The sequence below is a fragment of the Amaranthus tricolor genome, chromosome 17 (genome assembly GCF_026212465.1).
Source record: "Amaranthus tricolor cultivar Red isolate AtriRed21 chromosome 17, ASM2621246v1, whole genome shotgun sequence".
Classification (NCBI taxonomy): domain Eukaryota; kingdom Viridiplantae; phylum Streptophyta; class Magnoliopsida; order Caryophyllales; family Amaranthaceae; genus Amaranthus; species Amaranthus tricolor.
In genome coordinates, this window is record NC_080063.1 from 7,381,605 (window position 1) to 7,395,114 (window position 13,510).

The 13,510-nt window shown below is 33.7% G+C and overlaps 1 protein-coding gene and 2 non-coding genes across 3 annotated transcripts; all 3 read right to left on the reverse strand.

The window, feature by feature from the left end:
- Positions 1-578: 578 nt before the first annotated feature.
- LOC130803694 (uncharacterized) lies at positions 579-1,074 on the reverse strand. Its single transcript, XM_057667894.1, has 2 exons — positions 928-1,074; positions 579-833 (listed from the first exon to the last, which is right to left on the reverse strand). Exons 1-2 carry the CDS (start codon positions 1,072-1,074, stop codon positions 579-581), a joined length of 402 nt encoding a protein of 133 aa, XP_057523877.1.
- Positions 1,075-8,570: 7,496 nt separating this feature from the next.
- Positions 8,571-8,731, reverse strand: LOC130804909 (U1 spliceosomal RNA). The gene has a single exon (XR_009040089.1). It is a non-coding gene; the product is annotated as a U1 spliceosomal RNA (small nuclear RNA).
- An 864-nt stretch (positions 8,732-9,595) lies between these two features.
- Positions 9,596-9,712, reverse strand: LOC130804897 (U5 spliceosomal RNA). The gene has a single exon (XR_009040078.1). It is a non-coding gene; the product is annotated as a U5 spliceosomal RNA (small nuclear RNA).
- Between the last annotated feature and the right edge of the window lie 3,798 nt (positions 9,713-13,510).

The following is a 13,510-nucleotide window of genomic DNA, read 5'->3' on the forward strand; positions in this document are numbered from 1 at the left end:
GCAATACGGTTGGACATAACAAAAGGAAATGTCCGGATAAGGGTAAAGCGGTTGAGCAACCACCTCCATTGAAAAGAAGAAGAGGAAGACCGAAAAAGATTGTTGATGTCGCAACGAACACACCAGAGTTATCCCATCACAACGTGTCTGCACAACCGAGTTCTTTAGGTAAAGGCAACAGAACAATTAGAGCAGGGGAAGGGAGTAGAGGGGGTAGGACTGGTAGTGCAAGCGGAAGGAGTGGTGTAAGTACTGCTAAAAGGGGAAAGCCTAAGAAGAACTCTTCTGAAATAATATCAACCCAAGCATCGACAACAAAGAATTGATGTTGTAATAATAAGTGTCATTTTGCTGCTCTTTTGGAAAACATAACTTTTTTGTATGTATCAAGTTACGATTATGGTATAATCTACGGATTAGAGCATTGTTCAAAAACATTATTGAAAATTATGTATGTAAAGGTAATAGCTCTTTTGTGTGTAAGAAATGCTTATGTATGTAAAGGTAATTATTGAAAATTATCAAAAACATTGGATTTTCAATACATAAAGTTCCATTACATGATCAAATTCTTATACTTAGCTTAACATAAATAAGAACAATACAAATAAAACCCATGATGCAACAAGTACAAAACTTAACGCTTTCTGTGCGTTTACATATTCAACAACTTTCAATTTCAACATAGCTTCGCTTTCTTTCAACTTCGCATTCTTAGCCTTCAATTTCCTTATTTTGCCAATCAACATAGCTTTCTCTTCTTCCAAACAAGAAGAAATTTCACTTGTATACTCTACATCTTTTTCCCACTTAAAAAATTTGCAATCTTGTGCCTACATTTCAAACCAAATCATGAAACCCTAATTGATAAAGAAATTCAAAAATAACATAAAACAAAATAAAGCTACTGAAAAAAAATAAACTTACTGGCCAAAATGCACATCCATAAAACCTCTCACCAACCCTTGTTCCTTTTTTGACTACTTGTAATTTAGCATGAACACCATGTTTACATAAAGGAATTCCTTTTGCAATTGAAGTTCTAGATTGAGATGATGACGGAGGAGAATACATGTTAAATATCAAATTACTTTAGAGATTATAATGAAAATGGAAAAAAAAAATTTAGATGTTGGAAGAAGTAATTAAATTGGAAGAGGAGAGTGAGCAAATGAGGAAGATGAGCAAGTTTCAAATAAAGGCTGTCGAAATACCCAGCCTTCTGATGCAGCAAATGAGGAAGAAAAGCAGATTTTACCGTTTCTCCAGGTTAACAACAGGTCAAGTATGCCAGCGGGAAAAAAGTATCAAAGTTCGTATTATTCATGGTTAATTGAAAGTTCGTATTATTGTAGGAAAATCAGTGAAAGTTCGTATTATTCAGGGTAATTTTTCCTTAATTCTATTATGATTTAGGTTGTGATTATCTTTATGCAAGTCACTATATTTTTTATGACAAAAAAATTATTTTTTTGTTTAAACTTTTATAAAATAATTACATATTTTTATGTTAAATTAATTTTAAAGGGTGTTGTTAATAGTTGTAATACTTTATATAAATTAATGTAATATTTAATTTTGTTAGCATAAATTGATATGTTATTTTTTTTATTAAAAATATTCATAATTTTGTATTGCATACTTCATGTACGACCAATTGTCCTTTTATTCAAAATAAACAAGTAGAAGTATAAGTATAATTACATTAAATACATAGTCAATATTAAATATAAACAAATAGAATGAATAAAATTTTCACAATCATTTGCGCACACAATGCAAAGTATGATACAAATCATACAATGTATGTAATGTGTACAACTATTCAAAGTGAAACGAGTATAACTACAATGTAAAATTTATTTCTTAAAATTTTAATTTCTTAAATAATACAAATTTGTTGAAAATATTAATAAAGTCATGCATCGCACGAGCACTATCTAGTATGCCTAATAAATAAAAATGTAAATTGAAGAACAGTGGAAAAGTAGTGACGAGTCGTCGCTTGTTGAAAGCAGGGTTTCAAAATGAGACATAACCCAAAAACGAGTCGGCGTTTGGGTGAAAGCCGAGTCGACTTTATTGGCAACGACTTGTCGCCAGGTTGCGGCGACTGGTCGTCAATCCCCTGTCTTGTTTTGGCGGTTTTGTTAGTTTATTTCGTTTGTGTTGTTTGTTATCAAATCACTAACGTATGTTAACTACTTTGTTAGTAATGATGAAATATTAAATTGATTCATTGATAAGCTTTGGTGAATCAACCTTTGGGTTCATAGGCTTTGTTTAATGAAACACACTTGTTTTATAATAGGCATTGGTTGACACTTTACTTTATAAATAGAGGGAGTGTGCAAAGGGTATTCCACACATCAAGCCCATCATTCTAAATTCATTTTATGAATTTATTCATGAACATACATTGTTCTTGCTTTTCTTTTGCATGTGGTGTATAAAGAGAATTATAAACTTTTTATACATTATCATAAGTGAATTATCCATCTACAACACTTGTCTTTACTTTTGCAATGTCCTTTGACTTTATGCTAGTATATTGTTGTGTAGGTTGCATCTCATTATGAATTTCATTATCATCCCAAGCTAGCACCTTTGTGGAGAAATATCACAATAGGAAAGTGTATGAACACCTACTACAAATATCGAATTTTCGAGCAACATTAATTGTTGCAATCTTATTTTCATGGTGTCTACTTTAGGGATCTACTGATGCGTAACGGGGGCTGATTAAGGCCTTGGTTATGCAAGGATGAATGTTGCGCGGAATCTTCAATGATTACTACAAAAAATACTACGAAATGATCATGAAAAGAACACGAAACAACCACAAACAGAACCAAGAACTCCGTTCTTGATTTTCTGATGTTGACCACCTGTGACCCTGCTCTATGATCGACACGAAACTGATATGTACAAAGCCTTCCAGACCTTGCACTCGAGGTTTCCTTAAAGTATCAAGGCTGCTCCACAACTCTTAACACTCTAAGGATCAAAGGATACTCCGTAGCCTTTGATGAAGTTGCCTTCAACTTCGAAGAAGAAAACAGAAAAACACTTTTTCTGAAATACCTCTGTATTGAATTATCAAAATGAACGTGAATTCTTCTTTATTACATGGGTGAGGCCCTACTTATATAGAGTCCTCAACTACCTTAACGGCTATAAATGACACGAGCCTTATTTAAAATACACGTGCTAATTACAAGACACTTAAAACAGAAACTGAAAACAAAAAACACTTGGAACAAATTCTGATCTGCAAATCAGTCGAGCAGCCCTCCTTCAACTCAGCTTATAGGACTCCACGTGGATTGTTAGAATGGTTTTAGGACCTTGATAGCAAGTTCCTAGTGTAGAGATTCCATTTCTACCCTTGTTGGCACAAGATACCATGAAACACGATCTGGACAAAGCGTGCTAGGTCAGCTGGTCAGAACAAGCTTGCAACTGAGTTCTGTTCTGATCTGTACTACCTGTTGAGTGGCTGACCTTCACGGCTAATTTCAGTGGGTTTTCCATGATGAATAATGATGTTCTTGGGCTAAGACATGAATTTCCATGTACCAAGATTTCATATCCACTTTAGCCTAGGTCCTAGATGCATAGGTTTGGTCTCCACGTGTCGTGCAAGGTGGCCTGGTCGCTAGTTTGTTGCTGTGCTGTTCTGAAACCATGAGTTGTTCTCATTTCCATGTGCGTGATGCTGTTCCTTGGTGCTTTTGCAAGGTCTTGATCACTTGATGCATTTGCATCAATTCCTCCCTCTTTGGAAAAGAATTGTCCTCAATTCTACATACTCCATGGTTTGCTGAACTAACGCCCAATACACCTAATGCTTGTTGGTTGCTATTGACTTTTTTGGCTTGCACAATGCTTCATCTGTTGCTGCTGTATTCTGCCTAACAATCTCAATCACACCCTAAGTCTTCTTCTGCATTTAACTGTACTGGTCTGCACATTTTGTAACCAGCTACACCTACTAATCTGAACATGACTGAACAGCCACTTGCAATTGAAGAATAACCACCCAAAGCTGTTGTTGCACTCTTACTCTTCTGATTTAGAAGCCTTGTCATCTACTGTGTCCTCTTGAATCTTCAAGTGTCTTGGAATAAAACTTGATTCAGCACATTCTAAACACATTCAGCCCATTCACTAAGCTAGAAACCATGTTCCCCATGATCATCACACATGTAAGGATGAAAGCTCTTGCCCTCACTTGCATAATGAGCCATACCCATATGTTAAACAAGCTTACCAAGAAGATTAGCTTGCTTGTATTACCTAGACCATAATTAACTTGTATCATTCCCCCCTTCTTAGAAAAAATTCGACCTCGAATTTTTGTAGGGTTAAACTCCACAAACTTACTAACATGAACATACTCAACAAAATCATCAACCCTTACATACTCATGCTTCTTTGTTGGCTCTATTTGTAAGCCAAGCTCCAATCTCGGATGAAAGTCTACTATTTCAAAGCACTCCATTGTGGAACCAACATTCTCCATGCAAATTGTCTCAACAACCTTCTCAAGATCTTTAAAGCTCTCAATACAAGGTGTTTCAACCACTTCTTCAAGAGTCTCAACAATCTCTTCAAGATCTCCAATGCTTTCAACAGAAGTTCAACCATGCTTTCAAGATCATGAACAACCTCTACACAAGATGTTTCAACCACTTCTTCAAGAGCTTCAACAAACTCTTCACTATCTGATTCTGGATATTCATCATAGATAGGAATCACATTTGCATACAAGTCAAGTTCCTCTTGTTTAGAAGCAATATCATCACCTTTAATATCATTACTCATTTCTGCATGAATTTCTTTAATCACCTGGTTAAGTTCATTAATATTCTTAAAACGAGGTGGAGGGCGCGCAACTATATCAACATACTTTGAAGTGATGTTAAATATAAGCCTACCCGACTTAGCATCAGGGTCATACTTAAGAACAGTCACCACTTTAGAATCCCCACATCTCTCTTGCAATTTCTGTTGAAATCTCAACTTTTCTTGTTGAAGAAGAAGCTTTCTCTTCAAGCTTTGCATTTGAATCCTAGAATCTACCAATTGTTTCTGAAAATGATCAACTTGCTCCCAAAATCCAAGTCGTTCAAAAATCTCCTTTAACATTTCAAGGTTGGATTTCTTATCCTCCAATGATTGTAGCTGATCCTTTAATGCATGTTCATGTTCTGGTTTATCAAATGCTCGATATTTGTTCACGTTTAACTTTGATAATGTCATCTTTTAGACTCAATAAAGGGTGAAAAGAAAAAAAAAGGAAAGAAAAAAGACACAAGGTTTTGGAATTTTTGTGCACAAAACAGAAAGCAACATAACTGATTCAGCACAATTTCAGAATCTGTGTGCTCCACTTTCACTACTGTGAACCCAATCAAAACAACTCCAATACTGATGAAAATTGGTGACAACACAACTCAAGATGTCTAAAAACACTCAGAATTGAAATTACTCAAAAATATTGTGTGGTTTGATCACAAATCAAATTTTACTACACACATACAGTCTGAATTGATTCTGAGACCTTTGGTCAAAAACACTTGCGCATCTTTTTTTTCACAACCCCAATGACTACACAAAAAGACTCACCAAAACTAGACTCAAAATGAATCAATGTGAAAAAAAGAAACAATGAAAAAGACTCAAAAATGAAGGATGAAAAGATAAAATTCAGAAGACACAAAAAAAATGAACCCCCTGTACTTTTTCAAAGCAACACTGAAATGGGTCAATCAAGAAGCCTATGAAACATAAGGAAAAGTGCACAAATGAAGTGTTTTGATGAATATAGGATATTAATTGATAATGTGATGGAAAATGAAGGCCAAAGAAAGGAATCTTGATAGGTTTTCGAAGACAACTTACCACACTATACAGAACTGATCAATTGTGCGCAGTATGTAAAGAATAATGCATATCTCCTTCATTACTCCACCAAATCCAATAATTCCAACGAAAAAAGTTCACCAACTCAATGAAGAATATGTTGAAAAAACAGTTTTGAAAAATAACCCCAAACGGTCCTCCAAATCAATCACGTTTCAAACCTCAAAAACTGCAGAATATGAACAACGGTTCCTCTATGCGTACCTTGTCCCCTTCGTGAACCGTGCTCTGATACCAATTTGATGCGTAACCGGGGCTGATTAAGGCCTTGGTTATGCAAGGATGAATGTTGCGCTGAATCTTCAATGATTACTACAAAAAATACTACGAAATGATCATGAAAAGAACACGAAACAACCACAAACAGAACCAAGAACTCCGTTCTTGATTTTCTGATGTTGATCACCTGTGATGTGACCCTCCTCTATGATCGACACGAAACTGATATGTACAAAGCCTTCTAGACCTTGCACTCGAGGTTTCCTTAAAGTATCAAGGCTGCTCCACAACTCTTAACACTCTAAGGATCAAAGGATACTCCGTAGCCTTTGATGAAGTTGCCTCCAACTTCGAAGAAGAAAACAGAAAAACACTTTTTCTGAAATACCTCTGTATTGAATTATCATAATGAACGTGAATTCTTTTTTATTAGATGGGTGAGGCCCTCCTTATATAGAGTCCTCAATTACCTTAACGGCTATAAATGACACGAGCCTTATTTAAAATACACGTGCTAATTACAAGAAACTTAAAACAGAAACTGAAAACAAAAAACACTTGGAACAAATTCTGATCTGCAAATCAGTCGAGCAGCCCTCCTTCAACTCAGCTTATAGGACTCCACGTGGCTTTTTTAGAATGGTTTTAGGACCTTGATAGCAAGTTCCTAGTGTAGAGATTCCATTTCTACCCTTGGTGGCATAAGATACCATAAAACACGATCTGGACAAAGCGTGCTAGGTCAGCTGGTCAGAACAAGCTTGCAACTGAGTTCTGTTCTGATCTGTACTTCCTGCTGAGTGGCTGACCTTCACGGCTAATTTCAGTGGGTTTTCCATGATGAATAATGATGTTCTTGGGCTAAGGCATGAAGTCCCATGTACCAAGATTCCATCTCCACTTTAGCCTAGGTCCTAGATGCATAGGTTTGGTCTCCACGTGTCGTGCAAGGTGGCTTGGTCGCTAGTTTGTTGCTGTGCTGTTCTGAAACCATGAGTTGTTCCCATTTCCATGCTGTTCCCATTTCCATGTGCGTGATGCTGTTCCTTGGTGCTTTTGCAAGGTCTTGATCACTTGATGCATTTGCATCATCTACAAAGCAAGGAGTTTCATTGTCATCCACACAAGGAAAATACAAATCGATTTGTTTTATTTGTATTTGCATTATATTTCCAACCACATTAGCTAAGTATTAGTATGTTATTAGTGGCAATAGTATAGTATACTATAATATTCTTCATAATAGTATATTATTAGTAGTTGTTTTAGTTTAGTTTTATTCATATTAGTATAGTGTTAGTTACATAAAGTTTATCAAACTTATTAAAATGAAATTAAAATTCTAAACTAATGATGAAGATTTAAAATTAAATAATAAAGTCAAGGAAAAAAACTTATTTTACTAAAAAATTTTGGAAAAAACAAGATTTTTCTTCTGACCAAAATATGGTCAGCAAAAGAGTTAGAAATAATTTTTCTTTTCCAACTAATTTTTGATCGGAAATTAATAAGAAAATAGTCAAAAATGAAGGGCAAGTAATTTTCCTCCCTTTCCATTTCAACTTTCTCAAAAATTCTGATTATTTGTAAATATACTATTTACAGGCCTGTAAATATTATATATTAAAACGTCATTTTACTAAATTTTTAGATGGGACACAACTCTTGTTTCTTATAGAGCAGATTAAGATACCTCAAATACAATGGAGGTGATAAAAAAGAGTACCCTAAAACGTCAAGTTTGGTAACTACATCATGCTCAACACATGCATATTTAAAATAATAGCCCATCAGCTATATAGCTTAGTCAAGACATCTCTCTTGTTTCAATGTGGGATCACATATGGATTATTTTCCAACACTATTCACTACAATAAAATTCACCATAAGTACTTGCTACGAGATAGCCTTGTGCCAACCATAGCTGCATTAAAACTTCTTTTTCTAAGATATAATCCTTTGGCAAGACTGAAGAGTGAGCAAATTCTGAAACAACTCTAACTCAGGACTCAGAATTAAGCTATGGTTATAATAATAGCTAAACGTAAAACATCAAAGTTGATAATATTTGGTCTTCCTTATCCTTTTTTCCTCATTTTCTCCGAATCAATACTTTGAAATGACACCCACGTGCTTTTATTCTGCCTATACAATAAGCTAATCACCTTTAAGGAGAGGAAAATTAGCACATTTATTTGTTATCTCTGCTTATATCAACAAGATCCAAATTTCAATGTGTTGTGACCACTACTTAAAATTGCTGATTATAATTCCTGAAAAATTTGTAACTCTTACGGAGCCGCTAGCTACAAAAATTTTACTTCTCTTACCTTTAGGATAGTTTATCTTGTAACCCAGCGTCTTACATATCATCACACTCGAAGTAATCAAATGGACACGATACAACTTAAACTTAGAATTGACAGGGGCCGCGCGAACGCAGGCCCCCTCTACCACAAATTATGACGTAGACTCTCCCACTTGGGGAGATCTTAGGCTGCTGCTCCTCACAAAGTGCAATGGAGGCCAGCAACCTAGGCCATGAGTCTTATTGATCACCCATAGACCCCGTCCAGGTAAGTATGTTATAAATAATACATCAGTTAACTTTTATAGTCTTCTTTGTGATGTGCATTTTTGTTATCTTCCGATGTGGGACAATATATAACCCTATATAACTGACTTTTACCACTGCGTTATATGTATGTAGCCAATGTAGGAGCCATTAGGAAATACAGATCAACACAAAAATATTAGGCAAGCTTATGAATATTACACTGTTTATGAGATTTTATTTGCTAAGAAACAAGAATACTTTCAAGTTTCAAATCATTTATTTATTTCATCCGGTGTGAATTTGATTGGTATTTAGATGTTTTACGTGGATTTCTTTTGATTGCACTTTGTGCAGCTAATCTTATTGATTGTTGGGAATCAGAAATACCTCCACTGACCTGATTAACATTCCAAATGTAAGATTCACCAATGCTATAGTCTAATTGGGATACTTGCTTCATCTTTTGTTTGGGTATTAGCTGATAACCTTGGTGGACTCTATTCTCAGCCGTTCTGGGAACCGGATCCGGTTGTCTTCGTCTGTTGCACTTGTGCTCTTCTGTTCTGTGTTAAATGATTCTTTTTGCTTGTTTTGCAAATCTCATCAGCTTGCTATAGAACAAAAGTACAAAACATGGATTGCAAATTCATTTGGTGGATACTACGTAATTACATGTTTTTTCAATCAACAACTTGGGTTAATCCAAAATGCTCTGTTCTCAACTTCATCATTCTGGTTTAATGTGACTTGGAAATTCAATATTCGCTAACAGCTGCAAATAATGTTCATGGAACTCGAATAGTGCTTAGTTCTTTGAAAATTGTAAACCCAGACTGAATAAATACAGATGTTACAAGAGCAAATGAATACAACTTTAACTAGAATTGCTGGAAGTTCCAGGTAAGGAACTCCCTCCAAAAATAAACGTATGCCACTTAATGCAGCGAACACACGGTATTCTTTAGTAAAAGGCGAAAGAATAGTTCGCTTTGTGCTCACTACATGGCTGCGTAAGTTGGTATGAGATCTGTGGAAGTTATTTAAAGGATTTTTCTTTTATTAGTATCTTTCATAGCCGATGTGGGACAATTTCCTTTCTTATTGAAAGTTATCTTCAGCTGATAAATCCTCAATACATGGTAATTGGTATTATCTTAGTTTTACGAAGTATTTGGCAAATGTTGATCCGTCTTAAATTAATACCAGTAATTCACGTTTGGAAATTTGACTTGGGGTCTAGGCTGCCACTTCGAACAAGGTAGGAATGCCGGCATTTATTGCCACACCTGACACCACACGAACTTTATGACATTACAATCGATATATAGTTTTCTTGCTAAATGACTTATATGACGTTATAAAATGGTGAGCGTCTCATTCTAAACCCAGTGCTATCTAATCAATTCTTGCGATTTTGGCCTCCGATATCTGAACTAGTTTAGTGCCCACGATAGAGCAACTAACTTGTTTCTATTTAACGAGGGAGTCTTATGAATGGGATTGGGAAACTACAATTTATTTGGAAACCGTCAACTCTTTTGCAATTGGAAACTGTTTTAAGTAAGGCAAAGCGAAACGTTAGTGACCCTGATACAACAAGTACATAAACGGCCAATTTTGTTAATTTTGTGCATAATGTAGTTGTAATCGGAAAATCCAAAAAAAATAACTTTTTAAATAACTTACAACAAGTCGCTGCTTTTAGGCAAAAGTATCTCATTCTTCTAACTTGTCCAGTTTGCTTTTCTTGGCAGGTGGCGAGCCGTTGGAAGTTTTGTATAAAAACTATCACTCATAACTTTTTTGTTTGTTATTCTTTAGCACATGTCTCCACATTTGATAGGGATCTTAGGCCATTTATCCAAGTTTTCACCCTCTTATCACTCCGTAAGACCGACAAAACTCTATTTTTTGCCTCAAATTACATAAAACATTATAATCAATTAGTTCATAAAGCAAAAATATATTAGTATGCATTAAAAAGCATATAAACTAGTTTAAAAATTGCACTAATCAAACTCTTTTATGTTTAACCTTTACTCGTCCTTGAACAAATTCAAGTTAAACTAACGTAAAAACAAGGCCACGCACGGTCTCCTACTATCTTAATCTACTTATTACGCCTCTCTTCCTAGTCTATTATAGTCTATAGTGTAACCAATTCACTTGTCCTCTTTACTTGGCTAACACTAACACAACATAAACAAAGGTACGACGTAAAAAGTACCTCGATATCCCTACGTTTTAACCCCTTATATCTCCTAGAGAACATGAAAAGTAAAACAACCAAACTACACTTATCCCTCCAGCTCCAGTGATGGCACATCCAATTTCCTACCTTATGACTCTCACTTTTTATATCAGTTATACCAAGTACAAATGAGATGCAAATAATCAAAATCCCTCTTTATATTTTATTTTGGCCATAAAGTCATTTTTGGTTTTTCGTCTCATTCACTCATTTACTTTGTCTTTTCTCACTTGCTCACTCATTAATGTCGCTCTTTTATTTTCCTTTTGGGATTTCAACCTGCTTTGTTATTCTTTTTTTTCACTTTTTTTTCTTTTTCTATAATTTTTTTTCTTTCCCTTTATATATGCGCACTCAACTATAATAAAATTAAGATACAATACAAGCATAAGCCAACATATCATGCAATGTAGAATTTTAATAAAATTTTTATTTATTGTTTGATGATAGTGTCTAAGAAGATGACTATGCCACATATCATATCATACATCATAGAACCAATTTTAAAATACGAAATTTAACAAAAATCTTGAATATCAGTATTTACCTTAAGATTTTTGGAGTTAAATTCACCATTCATATCATAAGTTGATAAAGTTTATATTTTACAGGGAATTAGAGAGAAAATAACCAAGAATAAAAAAGTAAAAAGTGATGACAACATACTAAAAAAGGTAGCGAGATTTGTCAATGCCTTTTTAATCTCTCCAAATTATCAATTGTAATTTATATTTACAGGTTTAAAATATAGTTAAATAAAGTAAATATTTAGATTGATTTTATTATGAAAATTCATTTTACGTACCCAACATAAAATTTTCTATTTTGAATTAAAAAATTTAATGTATTTGTAAATTAAATATATTCCAAATTAATGTATATGACTATATGCGTAGCTATTTTTTAATAATTTATCTTTTAGACGCTTTTTTTTTTATTAAATATAGGTTTTATATAATTTATATATATTTATTAAATATATTTTTTATTATAAATTTAGATTGTATCACGATAATGGTTGTGAAGGGAGTATCAGTTTATATTGATTATTCCATACATTGCACGTGTTATCATACTAATTTCAAATATTAATGTCATTCTTCTCTAATTTTATCATTAACATCTACAACTTTAAGATGTTCTTGTATCGTCATTTAAAACTTATCCTTTAGGCTATGTATACACTCAAACATCATTTTGGGTTACATACTAGGTTTAGGAAATAAAAAGGTTAGGTGAGATTTGATCCAAGAACCTTGTTTGAAAGAGAATACTTGCTCCAATTGAAACAAAATTTGATTATTTATACATCTTATAGCCGTTTTTCTAGAGATGATCTCTTAAAGAGATGTCTCTCAAGCCCAGCCCAGATGTAATTACTTTATAAACACGCGCTTTTTAACACGTTTTTGATCTATTGAACTTGGAATTTTAATCCATTTGAGTTGGTATTTTAACATATTAAAGTTGGCATTTGGAGTTGGTGTTTGGCTTGTTAAGTTGTTGTTTTAACGTGTGAAGTTGTAAACCTATTGAAAATTGATATTTCAACTTATTGAAGTTGGTATTTTAACCTATTGAACTTAGTGTTCTAACTTGTTATAGTTAAGTTAGAACACCAACTTTAAATTATCAAATTCAACAGGTTAAAACGCCAACTTTAATAAGTAAAAATATCAACTTCAATAGGCGAAACACCAACTTAAATAAATCAACATATAACTTAAGCAGCATAAAACATCAATTTAAACAGGTTAATATACTAACTTCAATAGGTTAATTTATCAACTTCAATAGGCTAAGTATCAATTTCAATAGGTTAGCAAGTTAACAGGTTAAGACACAAACTCCAAATAGTTTAAAGTACCAACTTTAACTTTAATAGGTTAAACATGAACTCGAATAGCTTCAATAGGATAAAAATATCAACTTCAATATGTTAAAAAACCAACTTAATAAGTTAAAATACCAACTTAAGCAGCATAAAACGCCAACTCAAATAAGTTAAGACACCAACTTCAACGGGTTAAGATACCAACTTCAATATGTTAAAATACCATTAATCTAATGGGAATTCAATATAATTTATCCTGGTTAAGGTGCATTGGGTCGAACTTTATTCATTCTCAGCTTATAATTAAGCCAAACTTTATCTATTCTATAAATTTCAACTCATCTTGTATGAAACCATCTCACTATGAGACAGATCTATATAAATAACATATTTTTATAATTAATCATTTTAAAATTGTAAGTTAACAGCCCGATAAAGATGATATCCTCTTGAAACCCTCTCATTTAGGAGTTCGTGTATATGTTTATAACTGATCCTCTTCAACTTCCCTAAAATTGCTTCCCATTTAACAATTTTGTCAATATCCCAAGTTTATATGAATTCCTTTCAGATTGTTACTTGTAAATTACAAAGAAAAGATCCCCATCAAATGGAAGCAACTGTAAATATCTTGCTTTGGCTTGTTTTGTTTTAATATAATTGTACCTTGCATCTTTACGAAATTGTTTTCGATCAACAATCAATGGCGAATGATAAAAAA

Bases quoted from the DNA above. Each gene is read 5' to 3' on its own strand.
- LOC130803694 (XM_057667894.1), bottom strand. From the start codon at position 1,074: ATGTATTCTCCTCCGTCATCATCTCAATCTAGAACTTCAATTGCAAAA. The intron at 834-927 runs GTAAGTTTATTT...TTTGAAATGTAG, and splicing joins ATGGATGTGCATTTTGGCCA to GCACAAGATTGCAAATTTTT.